General features: G+C 39.8%; 1 protein-coding gene across 3 annotated transcripts in view; it reads right to left on the bottom strand.

Moving 5' to 3' along the window:
- Positions 1-21,463, bottom strand: part of DCAF1 (DDB1 and CUL4 associated factor 1) — a 93,691-nt gene that overhangs the window by 22,699 nt on the left and 49,529 nt on the right. For all 3 annotated transcript variants that reach the window (XM_064274459.1, XM_064274458.1, XM_003409863.4), the window contains 8 exons: positions 12,671-12,829; positions 11,198-11,377; positions 10,486-10,695; positions 7,741-7,910; positions 4,863-4,987; positions 2,665-3,928; positions 1,938-2,136; positions 148-230 (listed from right to left, as the gene is read on the bottom strand). In XM_064274459.1, coding sequence (XP_064130529.1) covers positions 148-230; positions 1,938-2,136; positions 2,665-3,928; positions 4,863-4,987; positions 7,741-7,910; positions 10,486-10,695; positions 11,198-11,377; positions 12,671-12,829 — 2,390 coding nt within the window. The remainder of the gene's footprint in view (positions 1-147; positions 231-1,937; positions 2,137-2,664; positions 3,929-4,862; positions 4,988-7,740; positions 7,911-10,485; positions 10,696-11,197; positions 11,378-12,670; positions 12,830-21,463) is intronic.

Here is a 21,463-nt window from a genome sequence, read left to right as displayed (position 1 = left end):
TTAAACATAAGCCTGAGATAAGGGAGAAGTTACTAATAACTTACAGTATTCCTCATTTCTCCAAAGGCTCTAAGAACGGGATAAAGGGAACTACAAGTTTAAGTGAATAAAACAAAGCAGGACTAGACTGGAAAAGCAGATACATACTTCATATCAAATACTGATTTCATTCCCCAAAGTGCAGACAGAGGCTGGCTCCAAGTAGCAGATGTCAGCAGCAAGGACCCATCCTAAAAGAAGAAGGTCTAAGGTAGGTAACCATGTGTTTACATACATGCAGATGTTGCTATCTGCCACCAGCATTTAAAGATAAACACATAAAAAATACCGTTACAGAGAAGACAGGAAAATTCCCAGGAATGCAGAAACGGTCAAAAGCAGCTAGGCTTTAAGTACACTATCCCTACAGTATCCTAGAAAATGGCTGAATTTAAAAGAGTAATAAATCCTCCTGAACTAGCAGTAACATCAAATACCATCGTTTCAGGGCAGTGGGAAAAAAAACTTGGAAGATGTCAAAGATGGTTCCTTTCTTAATATTTAACCATATTCTTCAGCCTCCCATATCTGACGTATCAGTCAAGTAAAAACATTTGTTAAACTTTCTAATTGAGTACTCTGTTTTTCAAAACAAAGCCCAATAATCAGAAAAATTATCCTTGTCACCTAGTCCTGACATTTAAAAATAACTAAGATGTCAGTTCCATCTGGAGAACAGTACCCATAAACTATGACCCGGTGAAATCACATGAACACCTGTCTCCCCAAAACTTCACAGTACTTTGAGATCTCTTTTTTACGATACTGCAGTGCAATGAATTTCCTAATATGGCTCTTAAAGCCATGGTCTTTGTGATTCATGCCTAGCAAGTGAGTGGGACTATGCAAATAAGGTATATGGAACCTGTGATGGTTGATGCTGTATGTCAACTTGGCTAGGCCGTGATTCCCAATATTGTATAGCTGTCCTACATTTTATGTGTTGTGGATCCTGACCTCTACATGTTGACAAGGCAGGACAGCTACAGAGCGTGTCTTGCAGGAGGGCATGATTCAAGTCCCGCCCTTACTAAAGCTACACCCTTCCCTGGGTTATGGCCTGTATCTAAGATATATGTGTGTGTCCTGGCAAGGCTCTCTTTCTCTGCATCTGATCAACTCACCTCCGGTTCCTGGTACCTCAGCCAGAAGCCTGCTGTTTGACCTGCTGATTCTGGGATTCGTTGGCCTCCATCATCTGACCTGATCTGCCAGTTTCTGCTGCCTGGTGAGTGAGCAGTCCATAGTCTGAACTGCCGGTTTGGGTTCGTCAGCCTCTGCAGCCACCAGTGCTGGGAGAAGCCTATGTCTGACCCAGGGATTTGGGACTTGCCAGCCTCCAGCCTCCACAGTCTTGTGACCCATTCCTTTATACAGCTCCTGAGTTTTATGAGCTGCTGTAGTGAATGAGGGAACCCAAAGACTGGAGGGAGTGCTGGCGGGAGAGGGAGTAGTTGATGTGAGAGATGATGGAGTGGTGCAGCAGCTTGGAAAGGCTGGACATTTGGGACATCTCTAACCTCTGCCTCATAGGAACCAGCTTTGTGCTGATCCTTATAAATTATTTCTTTAGACACCAAAAACAAAACAAGTATGTATACATATAGACATAGACATAGGTGTATGTGTCTGTCTGTGTATCTCTAGGTGCTGGCAAACCTAAGGGGCCAGATAGTATATATTTCAGGCTTTGCGGGCCACATGGTCTCCGTTGTGGTTACTCATCTCTGCAGTTTTAGTGTGGAAGCACCCACAGAAGTATGAGCATACTTATAAACATATAAGCATGGCTGTGTTCCAATAAAACTTTATCTACAAAAACAAGGCAGCCAGCTCATGGACCTACAGCTTACCTACTTGCCTTAGAAAAATGAAGGGTGACCTAAGAAGGCCCTTACCCTGGAAGGTTCAAGGTGTGTGATGGCCGAGTTGTGACAATTATAGCTGGCCTCCTCCTGTCCACTAAACACATTATAGAGCTTCAGCTGTCCCGTGCAGGTGCCAAGCATCAGGAACCTCTCCCGTGCTGAGAACGCACAGCAGGTGAAGCCACTCTCATCTTCATTGGCTTCCCGGAATACTGAAATAGGACGGAACCTAGGCAAGAAAAGAATTACAGACAAAGAATGCGCAGGGGCTCAGAAAAAGCTAACTTTGCTAGAAGGATGAGAGAAAAATAGAGCATTTGTTTTAAATGAGTTCTTACAAAACACCACAGTGATCTTCAGTGGTCCGTTTTCATTTCAAATGAGAGAAAAACACAACAAAAACAATTTCCATGTTTAAAACTTGTGGTTCTATGATCTTTTTGTAAGATCTGTAGAGAATGAGAAGAGGAACTAGGAGCCTTGTTAGGAACAGCTGCTGAATGGACTCTAGAAGACAGAGTTGTACAAGTACACAGAATATCCTATCAGTAGTGTCAACACTCATACAAGGAACCCATGGTGGACAAAAGGGGTACACTTACATTGTTCATGTAATCACACAAACTAACCATCAGGCCAATTGCTGCAGGCCAATAACAGCTTTCCAAACTAATCACTCTATGCTGAAACTGCCCAAACACAGATTTAAATACAAAAGTCATTCTAATTCACAGGGCATAAGGAGGCCTCTCCTTACCTGCTAAAGATAAGGTGCCTATCAAAGCATCCGCCATCCACCCCTCCATACTTTGGAAATGATGCCCTGCGGGTTAGCCTTGAGGTAAAGTTTATTGGCGCTTGCCGCCTCTGTTTTGGCTCAGGACACTGGTGAGGAGTAAAGAGAGAGAAAGGTGGGCAGGTGGCAACTGGGTTCTTACAGCGGGCATGCTGCTCTCTAAGATACTCTGTGATGATACTGTCCAGTGTAGGGGGGGAAGGAAGATGTCTGTCCAACTGCTTTTTTATGGCTGGGCTTTGGCTATAGGCGCCATGGTCCGACTTCTGCCGCAACACTCTGATTTTCCTGCCATTACAGGGCGACGGCCTCTCTCTGATAAAACTGATCCTGCCAATCAAAGGGGAACTGCCTGCATAAGATGGGCCAGGCAGAGCTAATGAACTCTGAGGGGGCCGTGGCTGAGGGTGGGCAGCGGGGGCAGGGACAGCAGAAGGGACCACAGCAGCGTGGCCGCTCAGTCGGGTTGCAATGCCATTGGCAATGCGAGGAGTTCGGGGAAGAGAGACAGGGGAAGCAGCAGTAGTGACTGGAGTGAAGGCAGAGGAATGGGAGGCAGCAGTCATAGGCAAGTCCGCCTCTTTCGTCAGCACGGTTGCTGTCTCTCCGAGCCCTTTAGAAATGAGATGGTTTCGTATCAACAGAAGCAGCTCTTTCTCAGGGAAGGAGATCCTTGACTGAGCGACAACATCTGCTTTCTGCAGTCGTGCCAGGGACACGTCGGTGCCAATGAGAAGTGGCTTTCCCGATACCCGTTCAATGAGCTCAGCTGCATACTTGCAAAACTTGACATGGTCACTGCGCTTGTCCTGCAGCACAGGCTCCTTCATCAGCTGCTGGATCTGGCAGCTGCTGAAAAGGGGCAGTTTGCTGATGATCTGCCGGACGGTGCTACTGCGAGACAGGCCCACTAGGGCCTTGCAGGCCAGGGCCCGGATCTGGTCTGCATCTGTGATGGGCATCTTGATGGACAGTAAAGACAGAAGCACCTTGATGCCATTGTTGGACTGGACCACGTTCCACATCTTAGCCAGGGTGTGCTCACTGCTTTTGGGAGTCTGAGGCAGCTTTCGTCGAGGTGTTCCAGAGATAAACTTGCCAATGCTGGAGATTCGGTTATCTGGGCCACACACACAATTGATGATAATCTGAAGTGCTGACTTCTGAATTTCAGCATCGTGGATAAAGAATTCACCCTCAGCCACTCCCAAAATAATGCTGATACCTATTGGGAAAAAACAATAATTTTTATGTTATTCCTCATAAAATGAATGGCCAACTTCACCACATGTCCCAGAGTCGAAATTTGGAGTTCTATTCGTTTTGTTCTATTTACAAGAAAACTATCTCATTTTTTTAAAAAAGTGCAAGGAACTGTCTGTATAAAATACAATCAGTTCCACTACACTGTATCTTTACAACACATCACCTCATATGCAGTTGTTAAACGGGAGAATGATGTCAGTATTATGTGGAAGTCACCACGGTTCCTGAGCAATTTTTCCTAGGTAAGGAGAACACAAGTAATGGGAATAAAAACCTTACTTAGGAAGAGACCCTCAGCTTGACTGCTGCAGTGGCAACAGGAACCCTTTCCACTACATATTAAAATTAAAGCCAGGCGTCTGCACCTTAGGGCTCCTCCCCAGAGTGGTGCACTCAGGACGCATAGCCAGTCACACCTCGTCCCATGCTCCCTCAGCAGCAGCCCACACCATTCCTGCTCTAAATAAAACACTGCCAGTTTTCCTTCTGTTTCTGTGTACGGAGCCTCTACCCATTCTGAGCTGCTTGCCTACTCCTGTTGTTGTTTAGTGCTCAGGTTACAAACTCGTGTTAAGATTCTGACTGTCTGCCCCAACCCATTTTTCCAATAAACCTTATTTTTAGTGCAAGACTCTGCAGAGTGTGAGGTTTTCAAGAATGCACGTGTACCATCATAGCAGAAATATCTATACCACTCAGAAAACTGGCGCTTACTTGCACGACTCCCTTATATAAAACTGTATGACACCATTTACAAGGCAGAGACAAGGTACCCTCCTCTGCTACTTCTGTTCTAACATGGCAAAATTATATCAGGTAAGTAGCCACAACTAGACAGCAAAGGAAAACAAACCCAAACCAAGCAACAACAAAAACTGCAAGGTACAACCTACCTACAGTGGAGACAGTAGAGCCAGCCTCATCCAGCACGTCCACTGATTCTGCCAGCTGGAGCTGGATTTTGGGGACTACCGTGAGGATAGCCAGGACATCTAAAGCAAAGCGCACAGTGTCATTCCTGGACAGGACGAAGAATTAGTCAAAGTGAAACTAGGGAACAGTCACAAGAAACAACAATAGTCTTTTAAAAAAACACAAAAAACAAAATACAATGGATCAGAACCACTGCCTGTGCAGCTCTGTCCCCAGCCATGGCAGCAAGAGAGGATTTGGAAGTCACAATGACATTAGTTTTAAAAAACAGAGCAAAAAAAAACTGAGCAATGAATTTTCTACCTACCAAACTGCTAAGATTCAAAAAAAAAAGATAATCCCCAGTGCTGATGAGGTTTTGTAGAGACGAATGCTCTCAAGTGTTTTTGGGGAACAGAAATCAGACTGCCCGTTTTAGAAAATAATCTGGAAATAGGAATCAAGATTCTTAAAACATTCATAACCCCAGGCCCAGGAATTCACCTCTAGGAATAGGTCCCCTAAGGAAATAGTCCGTAGTACAAACAAGTACTTATGTATTGAGATGTCTATTACCACATCATTTAAAACAGCAAAAGGATTAGAAAACCTACACAGCCAACAGGAATAACTGTGTTAAATTATGATACACTCATATGATGAGCTACTCTGCAGCCACTGACAACTGTTTAAAGGACAAGGGAAAAGGTTCAATCAAAATACATTAATGAAATAAAAATATAAGACGTAAAACTAAAAATCTGACAATACCAAGTATTGACAAGTAGGGAGAGAAATGAAAACTCCCACACAGTGCTGGTGGGAAAAGAAAACAGTATGATTATTTTACAAGCAATTTGGCAAATATCCAATAAAGGAGAAATGCAGACACTCTATAAGCCGGCTTCTAGGTCATATCCTTGAGAGAGATTCCAAAAGGAGGTCTGTGATACCATTTCTTCAATAGCAAAAAAAAAAAAAAAACCACTAAATGTCCATCAACAGGGGAACAGATAAACCACAGTCTAGAAACACAGCAGTTTAAATGAATAGCACACAAGTATAAATCTCAAAAACAGGGTGAAAAAAACAAAGCTGCAAAAGCTGCATACAGGATAATATTTATATAAAAACATACGAAACAGCTCTATATAACTGTTTCTGGACACATATAACCGCAGGGCATGGATGGAGAGAATGCCCTCCAAACTGAGGAGAGTGGTTAGTGCTCTGGGAGGCAGGGACGGGAAGGCGCTGAGGAAGAAGCAAATACAGCAAAATGCCAACCCTGGTTAACCTTGGGTACAGAGTAGTTGTTACCTTATTCTGTATACCTTTTTGTATTTTGAAATACTTCATTAAAAAGATGAAGTTGATTAAATAGTATTATCTCAATTAAGAACAGTCACATGAATTAGAAAAAAGACTGGGAGGAAATGAGCAGTGTCTAAGTAATTTTCTCAAGTTTCTGTATACTCTAAAGCAGAAACACACATTTATTAATTTTTAAAAAATAAACTTTTAAACAAAAGGACATATTCCAAATATATTTATATTTTCTTAGTAATCTAAATATAAATTTATCAGTCAAAAATGTATTTATACCTTTCCTAGTTATCTTTTGAGCTTTCATCACCTTTTAAGCAAAGTTCTCCAAGTAAATATAATAACCTACTTCTTTTCAATACTCTAAAACAGCAGTTCTCAAAGTGTGGTCAGAAGCTCCTGTGAGGTAATAAGAATTTTCACAGTAACACTAAGAGGTTATTTTCCTTTCTCACTGTCATCCTCTCACAAGTGTATAGCGGAGTTTTCCAGAGGCTACGTGATGAATGAAGACACAACAGACTGAATGCAAAAGCAGATAGGAGATTTTAAGCCAGGCATTTTAAAAATTTGCTAAAATCATCTGATTTTCGTTTTGGAAATTTGCTAACACAAAAAATGCTAACATGCGATGGGTTCATATTATTTTTAAATGAATTGGTAAATATTTTAAAATTTTTCTCTGTTTTAATTTCTAATATGGTAAATACCAATAACTATAACACAAAAACAAAAGCTTTTTGTGGTTGTCAACAAGTTTTCATACAATAAAGGGTCCTGGGACCAAAAAGAAAAATTGAAAACCTGCCCCCAAAATACCCCCCAAGATTTAATATCCTGGGACTTAGCAAACAAGCTATATTCACCCTCAAAAAAGCCCCTCTTGTCTTTATGGCAGTGAGTGGGTAAGAAGAGAAGCTCAAGAACAGCTGTTTATAAACTGTTACTATCTTCTCTTCAGATCCCATCTTTCCCAAAACATAGTCTTCATTCTGTTTATCTGATCCTCAAATAGAGGCCATCCAACCTCTTGATTACATCAGCTGCCCTTTTCTGAGCCTTGTCCGGCTCTACCCTGACTGCCTTTTAACTGAACTGTAATAATCATAACAGCGTATTGAATTCCAAAAGCAAATACACAGTTTTTTATGAAAGTAAGATAAATTATATCTGGTTATCAAACACTAGGGAGACATTTCAAACCTAGGTATCAAAGAATACTGGACTCCAGTCTTAAGACAAGACACCAACCCCAGCTGCGCAGCCTTGGCCCTGTAAATTATGGAAACCTCTCTGAGAGTACTGATGTTGATCCTGGCCTACCGTGCAGTATTTACAACTACCAAGACCATAAATATGAACAGGCGCCCTGGTAAATTAGAAAGGTATTATCATGTTTAATCTAGTTTCTCAGATTCAAGCCCAAAATGTCAGTTAAAGCAATAACTGTTCAGCATACACCATGTGCAAACCAACATCAACTTTAGCAAAAAGCAGGATCTAGCTTCATCTGCAATCTCTCTCCGGTCCCACCTTGCATAATAGGTCTTCCAATTGCAGGCAATAGAAATAAGCTGCAACAAGAGTTGCACGCAAGAAAGTTTGAGGAAGACTTCAGCTGGTTCCCAATATAACTGTGCTGGGCCATATTCTATCAAAAATTCCATCATTTCCACAATCTGTTCATGAGTATACGAACATGCCTGTAAGGAGAGATATATAGTATTAAATACTCTATCATCTACCTGCTATCTTCCCTAGCATGGTTCACTGGGCAACGGGTTTTTAAAAAAGCTAAGTAATAACAGCTTTTAAATACCACAATACTTGAGTCAATAGCCTACATATGAAATAATGAATATATAATGTTCAATCTTTTATTTTATTTATAACTAGACTCGCATTACATTTTGCCCCAAAAGGGAATAGTGTTCAACTTATTGATCCATATTGGTTTTTTTAATTTGTGATTTTTAAACCATACAGATACATATATGATTTTGATCCCAAAACATATTAAGTTAAAAAAAGATAGAAAAGTGGAGTTGTACCCACCAACAGATGAATGTATACACAAAATGTGGTACATACATACAATGGAATACTACGTACTCAGCCAAAAAGAGAAATGAAGTCCTGATACATGCTACAACATAGATGGACCTCAAAGACATCATGCTGACTAAAGTAAGTCAATCACAAAAGAACAAATACTGTACAATCTCACTTATATGAAATTACAAGAAAATATAAATATAGAGAGACCAAGGGTTATCAGTGGTTAGCAGGAGCAGGAGAGGGAAGGGAGAGGGAATCATTCTCTGGGAAGTAGTGAGTTTCTGTCTATGGTGATGGGAAAACTGACATCCATTAAGAACAATGGTTATATAACTTGACCAATGTAACTGAGATCACTAAACACTGTATCAGAAAAAGGGCAAAATGGCAAATGTTGTGTTACATGTAATTTTACAGCAGCAACAATTGCAACAACAAAACCTAAAAAAACAAAGGATGTTGATACTACTTAGGTATAACCAAACACCTCATGGGATTAGTTTTCTTGCTTCAAGGGCTTAGGGTTACAACCCAGAATCAGAAACAGAAACAACTCAGGATACAGTTTTTGGATCAGGACAGCCTCTTATCAGCTATGCCCACAGGCAGGCCTCTCCCTGGCCTTTGGCCCCATGGGCCAAGCCAACCCGGTCTCTGTGCTGCTCAGGTAAGTGTTACAAAGCTTTTTAGCTCCACCAATAAGTGCCCAGAGGCATCTCACTCCACCAGCAAGCCTCCTCCCCAGAGGTGCTCAGCTTTCTTGCTCAGTGGGTCGGGAAGCCTGCTCCACCGTCTCCTGCTGGTCTCCTGATTCTGCTGCCTTTGCTGCTGCCGTTTCTCGGCCAGTGCTTCTCATTGTCTCTTGCCGTCTCTGGTGTTACAGCTCTCTCTTTCTCTCTGTCTCCTGGATCTAGGAGGTTCTCAGAGCAGGGATCCTGGGTCCAAAGGACGTGCTCCACTCCTAGCTCTTCCTTCTTGGTGGTAGTGAGGTCCTCCTCTGCTCTGGGATTGGCTCTCTTTTAAGTCTAGCTGGATGGCAAAACTGACCAATCCCCTCGTTAGGGTTCCATACAACTTATTTGCATGGTCCCACCCCCAAAGGATTCCATGTACCTTATCTGCATTATCAGCAATTCTATCCAATCCCCTTGGTGGGAAACAAGAATCTTATTTGCATAGTCCCACCCAATCATTTTGTAGGAGTCACAAGACCATGCATGGCCAGAAGGGCCATATTAAGTAATTCACTGCACCGAAGATCCTGATCAAAAGGGAAAAAAAGGTAGAAGTAAATTTCATATTCCTATGGAATCCAGACTTACTGAACCCACTGAGACTGTAGAAAGCTCTGAATCTATTGCCCTGAGATAACCTTTAAGCCCTGAACAGAAATTATCCCTGAAGTTATCTTTAAACCAAACAACAATTTAGCTAAATTAGTAAAAAAATGTTTCCCTTGAGCATTTTGCTTCTTTAAAGAATTATCTATATGAGATCTAACTGACAACAGTAACTCGAAAACATAGATAAGAAGTTTAGGGGGCAGTGAGGCAAGGTTAAGGAGCCCCGGTCACAGTGGTTAAAGCACTTGACTGCTAACTGAAAGGTCAGCAGTTCGAAACCACCAGCAGCTCCATGAGAGAAGAATGTGGCAGTATGCTTCTGTAAAGATTTACAGCACCGGAAACCCTATGGGGTCACTATGAGCCTGAATCGACTCAATGGCAGTGGGTTTGGATTTGGTCTGGAGGCAAGGTTGATGGTGATGAAATAATCTGGGTAAAGAACGTGAAGAATGTAACCAATGTCACTGAACTGTACAGGCAGAAACTGTTGAATGGGCGTATGTTTTGTTGTGTATATATTTTCATCAAAAATAAAATAAATATGAAAAAGAAGTGGAGTTGTAGACATACTCTTTCAGAAAAGAAATCCCACACCGAAGGAGGCAGGACATCTAGCACTTTTCTTAAAAGAAAACTCTCATTTACACACTTCAGTTAAACTTAGCTCTAGTATTGCAGAGAAAAGAAATAGCAAGTTACAACTGTGAGCAAAGTTAAGTCCTTGAAATTCACCTATTAAGTCCAGTTTTCATTGTTCTGCCTCCACACAGGACAAGTATAACCCAACAATGTATATCCTGAAAGTGAGTTTCAGGCCTGAGATGCTACAGAGAGTGTTAACAGAACTTTCCCGTTTAAGACATGTTCCACTCACCTTATACGGGGGTTGAGGATGGACAAGAATACCACCTTCAGTCCTCTGAAGCGACTGCTTCACTTGCTCCAATTTAATGGCCAGGTGAGCCTCAAAGTACTTGCGCAAGGCCATGCAAGTATGTTTCCCAGTTTGGCGGCTAGCAAATATTTCATCGTCACTCAGAAGGGCACCCTGATCTTCCAAATTTAAAATCTCCAAAGTACTTATCTGTTAAGAAAGAGGCAAAAAGAATGCGGCAAAAGGGGACAAAAGAACAAGCAGGAAGAAAGAAGTAAAAGGAGGAAATAAAAGGGGAAAAGGTTTTGGTAAACTTTCATGCTCAGTAAGACTGACAAACACCAAAGTACATCTATATAACATGCTAACAGTAGACATACGCATGGAAAATATTAAACCCATACTGAAAAATCACACAGCTTTCAGTTCATGTTGGAATATATACACGCATGAAACTGGTGCTTTTGGAAAGATTCAGATTCTCCACAGCAATTCCTTCTACAAGATTGCAATATCCAAGGCACATCTATCGTGGCACAGAGTTCCCTAACCACTTAAAAGAAACTTGTGAATGAAAGGGGAAAAAAGACTTCATCCACAAAAAGTGATCACGACAATGCTTCCAGGAAGAGCTTTCTCTCTTCAGTGATGTGCTGCCAATACAAGCAGGGTCCCTACTCCTCACAAGGAGAAGCCACAGAAAGAAGCTCACCAAGTTCACTAGACGACGAAGACCATCATAGCGGTCAAAGAGCTCCAAGACTGCCCGAAAGGAGAAGCAAATTGAGAAAAACATGGTGGCATGGCAGCACCCTGAGGCATGAGAACACTCCATTAACCACAGGGTGTAGTTCACCACATCAGACAGAACATTGTGGGGGTGCATGCAAACCTGCAAAAAATAAAAAAGAATTTTTTTAAATGTTGGGCAAAAGAACCTTTAAGAGAGATAAAAAATTCACCAGTGTAGATACTTTTGCAGAATACACTGATCATTCTAATCAAATCATTCAAAGTTTAATAAGTTTAAGCTACAAATGAAATTTCAGAACCCATTCCAAACCTGAAAGCAACTAAAATTTAGATAAATACTGAAGTTCAACCTATACTTAATGGGTGCCAGTTTCTACAAATATTTACATGATTTGATACAATGGCTCTGTGCCAAAGGATTCTCATTTAACAGATGAGGAAGAGGCTCAGAGAGGAAAGGGTGATAGAAGTGGCTGAGTCTCATCCTAAAGTCTAGAAGGTCAGTATCCAGTCGATTACCAAATCATTTACATGCTCTTTGATGTCCACTGTGGGTCAGACAATAAGTTGTAAAGCATTCTCCAAGTCAGCTTAGGACATTTTTCTGTATCTTAGCCATAATTAGTTATGTACACACACAAAAAAATTAGTTGACTATTCTCAAAAGATTATCTACCCTAGCATAACATTGAACTCAGAAAGGAAAAAAAAAATTTTTTTTAATTACTATCAATCTTATTGACAAATAAGCAAAGATGAAGACGTACCTCAAGAAGCACTTGCCATCTTCCCTCTACCAGAAAAGCTATGCCACACAGACAACATTAGAAAAATGGTCCAGGCATAGAAATGACAAGGCATCCCTAGGGATCCCCAAGGGTCTGTTAGTTTTCAAATGGATAACCCACTTATACTTTTTTTTAAAAATTACTAAATATAAAAAAGACTCAACTGGACTAGAACAGGAGAACCAAATGGGTGAGACTCTATAGCCCTGAGAACAGCTGGAATGATTTTACTACCTCCACCACAAACTATTTGTTAACACACAAAGCATTTGTTGATGATTTTACAATAGATTGACTTAAAAAATATAAAATATAATTCCACTACAGAACATCTGAAAAGTGCCTGATGGATTCATTCTAATGCAACAAAAATAGCAACAACTAAATAAAGCTCCTAGACCTCAATTCATCCTGCATTTTTCCTGTAGCATCAGAAACAAAACAAAACCTTTTCAAAACAATTTAAAATTTTTAGAATGCTTTGTGAAGACCAGGCTTTTGTGCTCCTTGCTCTTGCACTGTAATTTACTCCTTTGACTACTGGTGTTTTTCTTACCCAAAAGTTAATTCTGTGAATATACTCTTTTAAAGAGACCACCCCCGCTCCACCCCCACTCCCACACTCCTGAATGGACTAGACTTACTCTTTCCATGGCATCCTGATTGTAGGACAGGTAATACAAGCACATGGATACACCAGTCGCAGCCATAGAAGGCCGAGGGATTTCCAGTAATTTCTGTACTCCACCATGAGCAACAAATTCTGTGGCAAACTTGTTATGGAGCAGAAGAGATGCTAGGTGCTAAACAAAGAAGACACAAGTTACTATGGAACAATTTAGAACAATCACAAAACCTCTTCTCAAAATATTAAATTAAGCTATTACATACAACGAGTTCTCTGAAGCAGACAACCACCCGCCTCGTCCAAGAACAAAATCAGTAACACTCAAGGGAAAAAAAGAAAAGAAAAAAAAAAAATCCAAAGCCAGAGATTCTGTAACATTCCTTCCTCTCTTCCCTCCCATCCCCAAAGGCTTTCATGAAGGTGAGCAAAAATAAAAAATACTGCTGTAAGTAAGGATATAATCCCACAACCATGTTATTATTACATAGCATCCCTAAAGGGATTTTAATCAACCTTCCCATGTTAATCCGTTTAACATAATCAGCTCTATGTTCTAGCTTTGGCTCAGTCAGTGACTGACTCATCAACTCATGAAGTGTTCAAGTGTGCCTTATTTTAAATTGACCGTCAATATATCTCAAAAGAACAATCTTCAGCAAATTCTCAAAATTAGTAAACTCTAACCAGAAAGTATTTTAAAAAGACCTTCAAAAGTTTTTTATAGTTTCAAAGAATTATCCCTACAACTTGAACAAATAGACAGCAATAAAAGAAATCTTCAGGTACCAGAAGAAAGCAAATAAGAAAAATCAGAGCAGAATTAAATGAAACAGAAAAACAACTGAAAGAGTCAACAAGACCAAAAGCTGGTTCTTTGAAAAGATTAACAAAATCCATAAACCATGGGCCAGACTGACAAAAGAAAAACAGGAGAGGAAGCAAATAACCCGAATAAGAAATGAGATGGGTGATATCACAACAGACCCAACTGAAATTAAAAGAATCGCTAACAGAGTACTATGAAAAGTTGTACTCTAACAAATCTGAAAAACTAGGGGAAATGGACAAATTTCTAGAAACACACTACCTACCTAAACTAACACAAACAGAGGTATAACAACTAAATAAACCGATAATAAAACAAGAGATTGAAAAAGTAATCAGAAAACTGCCAACAAAGAAAAGCCCTAGCCCTCATAGCTTCACTGGAGAATTCTATCAAACTTTCAGAGAAAAGTTAACACCATTACTACTAAAGGCATTTCAGGGCACAGAAAAGGATGGAATGCTCCCAAGCTCATTCTATAAAGCCAGCATACCCCTGATACCAAAACCAGGTAAAGACACTACAAAAAAAGAAAATTACAGACCTATATCCCTCATGAACTTACACACAAAAATCCTCAACAAAATTCCAGCCAATAGGATTCAACAACATATTAAAAAAACAATTCATCACGACCAAGTGGGATTCATACCAGGTATGCAGGGATGGTTGAACAGTAGAAAAACAATCGATGTAATCCATCATATAAATAAAACAAAAGACAAGAACCACATGATCTTATGAACTGATGCAGAAAAGGCATTTGACAAAGTCCAACACCCATTCGTGATAAAAACTCTCAGCAAAATAGGAACAGAAGGAAAATTCCTGAACATTATTAAGGGCATTTATAGAAAGCCAACAGCCAACATCATCTTAAAAGGAGACTGAAACTATTCCCATTGAGAACAGGAACCAGACAACGATGCCCTTTATCACCACTCTTAGTCAACATTGTGCTGGAGATCCTAGCCAGAGCAATTAGGCTAGATGAAGAAATAAAGGGGATCCAAACTGGCAAAGAAGAAGTAAAAGTATCTCTGTTTGCAGATGACGTGATCTTATAGACAGAAAAACCTAAAGAATCCTCAAGAAAACTACTGAAATTAATAGAAGAGTTCAGCAGAGTATCATGATACAAGATAAACATACATCAATCAGTCAGATTCCTCTACACCAACAAAGAGAGCAACAAAGAAGAAATCACCGGATCTATACCATTTACAATAGCCCCTAAGAAGATAAAATACTTAGGAATAAATCTAACCAGAGTTATAAAAGACCTATACAAAGAAAATTATAAGACACTACTGCAAGAAACCAAAAGAGACCTACATAAGTGGAAAAACATTCCTTGCTCATGGATAAGAAGACTTAACATTGTGAAAATGTCTATTCTGCCCAAAGCCATCTATAGATCCCGATGCAAATACCAGTGATGTTTTTTAATGAGATGGAGAAACAAATCACCAATTTCATATGGAAGGGAAAGAGGCCCCGGATAAGTAAAGCATTACAGGAAAAAAAAGAACAAAGTGGGAGGCCTCACACTACCTGATTTTAGAACCTATTATACCACCACAGTAGTCAAAACAGCCTGGTACTGGTACAACAGAAGATACATAGACCAATGGAACAGAATTGAGAATCCAGACATAAATCCATCCACACATGAGCAGCTGATATTTGACAAGGCCCAAAGTCAGTTAAATGGGGGAAAAGACAGTCTCTTTAACAAATGGTGCTGGCATAAGTGGGTATCCACCTGCAAAAAAATGAAACAAGACCCATACCTCACACCATGCACAAAAACCAACTCAAAATGGATCAAAGACCTAAATATAAAATATAAAATGATAAAGATCATGGAAGAAAAAATAGGGACAATGTTAGGAACCCTAACACATGGCATAAACAGTACAAAAAAGTATTACTAAAACAGTACAAACAGCAAAAGAGAAATTAGATAACTGGGAGCTCCTAAAAGTCAAACACCTATGCTCATCCAAAGACTTCACCAAAAGAGTAAAAAAGACTACCTACAGACTGGGAAAAAGTTTTTAGCTATGACATTTCTGATCAGCATCTGATCTCTAAAATCTACATGTTACCGCAAAAACTCAACAACAAGAAGACAAATAACTCAATTAAAAAATGCGCAAAGGATATGAACAGGCACTTCACTAAAGAAGACATTCAAGTAGCTAACTGATACATGAAGAAACACTCACGATCATTAGCCATTAGAGAAATGCAAATCAAAACTACAATGAGGTTCCACCTCACTCCAACAAGGCATTAATCCAAAAAGCATAAAATAATAAATGTCAGAGAGGTTGTGGAGAGACTGGAACACTTACATACTGCTGGCGGGAATGTAGAATGGTACAACCACTTTGGAAATCAATTTGGCACTTCCTTAAAAAACTAGAACTACCATACGATCCAGCGATCCCACTCCTTGGAATATATCCTAGAGAAATAAAAGCCTTTACACGAACAGATATATGCACACCCATGTTCACTGCAGCACTGTTTATAATGGCAAAAAGATGGAAGCAACCAAGGTGCCCATCAACGGATAAATGGATAAATAAATTATGGTATATTCACACAATGGAATACTACGCATCAATAAAAAACAATGACGAATCCGTGAAACGTTTCGTAACATGGAGGAATTATGCTGAGTGAAATCAGTCAGTTGCAAAGGACAAATACTGTATAAGACCACTATTATAAGAACTGGAGAAACAGTTTAAACAGAGAAGAAAATATTCTTTGATGATTACAAGGGGGGGAGGGAGGTAGAGAGGGAAGGGGATTCACTAATTAGATAGTAGACAAGAACTAATTTAGGTGAAGGGAAGAACACACAACATAAGAGAGGTCAGCACAACTGGACTAAACCAAAAGCAGAGAAGTTTCCTGAATAAACCGAATCCTTTGAAGGCCAGTGTAGCAGGGGCAGGGGTTTAGGGACCAGGGTTTCAGGGGACATCTAGGTCAACTGGCATAATAAAATCTATTAAGAACATATTCTGCGTCCCATTTTGAAGAGTGGCATCTAGGGTCTTAAAAGCTAGCAAGTGGCCATATAAGATGCAACAATTAGTCTCAACCCACCTGGAGCAAAGGAGAATGAAGGACACCGAAGACACAAGGTAAGTATGAGCCCAAGAGTCAGAATGGGTCACATAAATCAGAGACTATATCAGCCTGAAACCAGAAGAACTGGATGGTGCCTGGCTACCATCAATGACTGCCATGACAGGGAACACAACAGAGAATCCCTGAAGGAGCAGGAGAGCAATGGGATGCAGGCCTCAAATCCTCACAAAAAGACCAGACTTAATGGTCTGACTGAGACTAGAAGGACCCGGGAGGTCATGGTCCCCAGACCTCCTGTTTGCCCAAGACAGGAACCATTCCCAAAGCCAACTCTTCAGCCAGGGATTGGACTGGACTATAAGACAGAAAATGATACTGGTGAGGAGTGGGCTTCTTGGATCAAGTAGACACATGACACTATGTGGGCTGCTCCTGTCTGGAGGGGAGATGTGAAGGCCGAGGGGGACAGAAGCTGGCTGAATGGACACGGAAATACAGGGCGCAGAGACGTGTGCTGTCTCATTAGTGGGAGAGTAACTACGAGTATATAGCAAGGTGTATATAAGGTTTTGTACGAATGAGTGACGATTTGTAAACTTTCACTTAAAGCACAATAAAAATATTTAAAAAAAAAAGTTTTTGATATTTTAAGTTTTGTTAATATCCTGTTCAACTCCCTGTACTCTCTCTTGATGGACCCGCTCTCCTGGGCAATGAAGGGGCAGGGAGTTCAGCGTACGGCACAGGCTGCTGGATGACTCTGCATCCAAGCCAATGTGGACTGGGCTTCAGAAAGCTAGAGCTAGAGCTTCCCCTCCTGTTTCCCACACCAAGGTATCTTCCTGGTAGTGACTCAGACTCAAGGTACAGACAACACAGATTGGCAACTACATGATTTGACACCTATACATATCTCATTCAAGATCACTGGCAAAAGCAACAGGTATATGCCCTCTTCAGAAGTTCTCTCAACGCCCACACTCAGGTTAATTCTAATAATTCTAATTCAAATCTCTTCCCTCATTACTCATTGTCTGTTATACAGGCCTCTCCCACACTTCCACTCTGTCCTTCCTCCAAGCAGCAGCTAAACCATGTGTGGTTCCCCTCTAACACTGCATGTGATTTTTCTCATTATGTCATTACCATAAAGTAGCAGAGTTCCACTACTGGGATGGATAGGTGGAGAAATGGAGAAGCAGGCTCAACCTTTACTGAGAACCTTAATTCTACCTGGCTCAATACCCCCTACATCCCAGCTCACCTCACTCCTGTGCGCAAAGATTCTACATGTTTTCTCTCCTTATTTTGTATTTCTATATTAAGGTCTACTTCCTCCTGAATTTACTATTTTAACCTGTTTTGTTTCTACTAGCTTCGACATCTGTCCTTTCTCCTATGCAATGAGTTTCCTTTTGAAGAAAATGGTACACATATCTTTCTACACTTTTATTTCCCTATAAAAAGAATCTCTTTTGTGATTTTTCCCCCTGTTTATCCTTACTTCATTTTCTTTAATCCCTTATAGGACTTTGAATGGGAACAGTTGAATAATGGCACCCATTATAATTCCCCACACAAAAACCTATAGAAATAGCAAGAGCTCCGATTTCTTCTTCCACTGTGTCATGTTCAGGACCAAATGCTACATCTGAAAACAATACTTCTGGACACTGGAGATAGCTCTGACCTCCACCTTCATCCTACAGTTCAAAGTATAACCATGAGTTTACACACACACACACACACAAAGCATCCCACACTGAGGGACACAGGTTCCTCCAATGCATGTCTGACCTCCTCCAAACTTAAAATTTCTTGGGGATGAAAGGTAAATTTCCTCATTTCTATTTCATTTAAATATATTCTGGAACTGTGCTGTCCAATGTAGTTATCACTGGCCACGTGTGGCTAATTAAACTAAAAACTCAGTTCCTCAGTGGCACTAGCCACATTTTAAGTGCTCAATAACCCCATATGGCTAGAAGCCACTGTACTGGACATTTCCATCACCACTGAAAGTTTTATTAGACAGTGATGCTCTGAAATATCAATAATGAAATTCTGACTTTAAAAGCCCAGAATGCATTATCTCTTCTATGAAATCCTATCTGGAAACTACCATCTCTCAGGAAGAATAAGACCATACTCCCTCCTTGGTGCCTCCATGCTTCTTTCACAAAATCTGTAACATTTAAAAGAAATCATAAGTTTACCTGTCTGTCTCTCTTAACCAAATCATAAAGGGCAAAGACTTATTTGTCAATAGTTACCTGTTGGCTAGAACTATATAACTACAGTGTTTACTTATTGGCATCTTTGTATCCTTAACACCTAAACAAAATACCCAGCTCATAGAAAGCATTAAAAAATGTTCACCAAAGAATGAAGGCAAAAATATGGTTGTCAGGTGGTAGAAAAATAAGCAGTTTGGCAAAGGGAAAATAAAAAACAGGAAATGAGTAAAGAAATAGCAGGCAGACACAAACTCAATCGAGGATTTCTTAGGTTACAAAGGAGCTAAACATAGGAGAGAAGGTAAGCCTAGCCCACAAGACTTAGGTAATGAAAACTAAGGTAATCGAAACAGAGAGAGGTAAGTTGAATGAATAACACTGTGACTATCATACAGTTCAACCAAACAGGTGACTGTTGAAAAAAGTACCATTCAGAGACAAAGAAATTAAAATTACTTTTTAAGAAAATGTATAACATGAACAACATCGTAACAATCTTGGAAACCCAAAACAAGATAACATTCACAATCATGCTTACCATAAGATAACTTCAACAATCCACAGAACATATTTAGCCCACCCAAAGCCAGTTGTTGTCAGGTTGATTTCCACTCATCGTGATCCCACGTATGTCAGAGTAGAACTGAGCTCCACAGGGTTTTCGATGGCTGATTTTTTACAAAGAGACCACCTGGCCTTTCTTTTGAGGTGTCTCTGGGTGGAATCAAACCTCCAACCTTGCAGATAACAGCTGCATGCATTAACCATTAGCACCACCCAACCCAGTGCCCTCGACCACACAGAGGACTCCTTAATCCAGACCAGTATGTGAAAAAAGCTTTATCAGATCTTATTTTTTGTAAGTTGGTGTTATTTGTATAACATTTTCAAAAGGAAATAAAACAGAGAAACAGACACTAGTAATCCAATCATACGTATGACATACAATTTGAAAAAATAAAATAACTTCATTTTTGCATTGTATTTTTAGTTTTTATTAATTTTTGCTTGTTTTATATTCATTCATTCTTCCCTGACGTCTGAATGCTCAGGACATCACTGAAAGTTTGGCTTCCTCGTGCTTTTTTCCTTTTTAAATTGAAATTTCATTTTAAAACTAAACTTTAACCTAGTAGTGAAAGCTCTGTAACGTCAGTTTTTCATAAAAAGTCTTATTTCAACAGTTCAATCCACAAGCATTAAGGTGATTCTTTAATTATTAGAAGACTATTTGTTGACTGCCCCCCATATGCCAGTCCCTGTTCTAAGCAGTTGAGATTCAAAAAAATTAACCCAGATGGCTCGGAGACAACAGTCAATATCAAATTACATAAACAGGCAGATCACGACAGCTTCAGCAAGCGACCAAACAAAAAACCAAGAAGCCTTCCGGAGGAAGATATGGTCTTGGAATTACTGGAGGTAGAATTCAAAAGGCTAATACACAGAGCTCTTCAAGAGATCACAAAGGAGATCCGGCAAAACGCAGACCAAGCCAAGGAACAAGCAAACAAAGCAAAAGAGGAAATTAAGAAGGTTATACAAGAGCATAATGAAAAATTCAACAGGCTGCAAGAATCCATAGAGAGCAAACAGAAATCCAAAAGATTAACAGTAAAATTTCAGATTTAGACAACTCAACAAAAAGTCACAGGAGCAGAACTGAGGCAATGGAAGTCAAAATTAGTGAGCTTGAAGATAAAGCACTTGACACCAATTTATTTGAGGAAAAATCAGAAAAGAACTTTTTAAAAAATGAAGAAACCCTAAGAATTATGTGGGACTCTATTAAGAGGAATAGCCTACAAGTGATTGGAATACCAGAACTGGGGGTAACAGAAAACACAGAAACAATTGTTGAAGATTTGTTGGCAGAAAACTTCCCTCATACCATGAAAGATAAGAAGAGATCTATCCAAGAAGATCATCAAACCCCACACAGGGTAAATCCCAAAATAAAGTCACCAAGACATATTATAATCGAACTTACCAAAACCAAAGATGAAGAGAGAATTTTAAGGGTGGCTAGGGATATTAAAAAGTCACCTACAAAGGAGAGTCAGTAAAACTAAGCACTACTCAGCAGAAACGACGCAGGCAAGAAGGCAATGGGATTACATAAATAAAGCCTTGAACGGAAAAAATTGACAGCCAAGAATTATATATTCAGCAAAACTGTCTCTCAAATATGACAGTGAAATTAGGGCATTTCCAGATAAACACAAGTTAAGGGAATTTGTAAAAACCAAACCAAAATTACAAGAAATACTAAAGGGAGTCCTCCAGTTGGAAAATCAATAACATCAGATAACAACCCAAGACTAGAACACAGGACAGAACCAGTTATCAACCCAGATAAGGAAGTCACAAAAATAAATCAAAGATTAGACCCTGAAAATAGGGAAACAGAGATGTTGATATGTAAAAGATGACAACACTAAAACAAAAAACAGGGACTAAATAATGTACTCATAGACCTATCATATGGAGAAGAAGTCAAAGCAATATCAAGAAATAAAAGATTGGTTTAAATGTAAGAAAAATAGAGGTAAATATTAAGGTACCCACAAAGGAAACTAACAATCCTATACGTGAAAATAGAAAACAAGAAAAACATAAAGACTCAGCAAATACA

This window comes from Loxodonta africana, chromosome 22 (genome assembly GCF_030014295.1).
Source record: "Loxodonta africana isolate mLoxAfr1 chromosome 22, mLoxAfr1.hap2, whole genome shotgun sequence".
NCBI classification, from domain to species: Eukaryota; Metazoa; Chordata; class Mammalia; order Proboscidea; family Elephantidae; genus Loxodonta; species Loxodonta africana.
The sequence above is the reverse complement of the archived record's forward strand: the minus strand, read 5'-3'. Positions and strand labels throughout refer to the sequence as shown.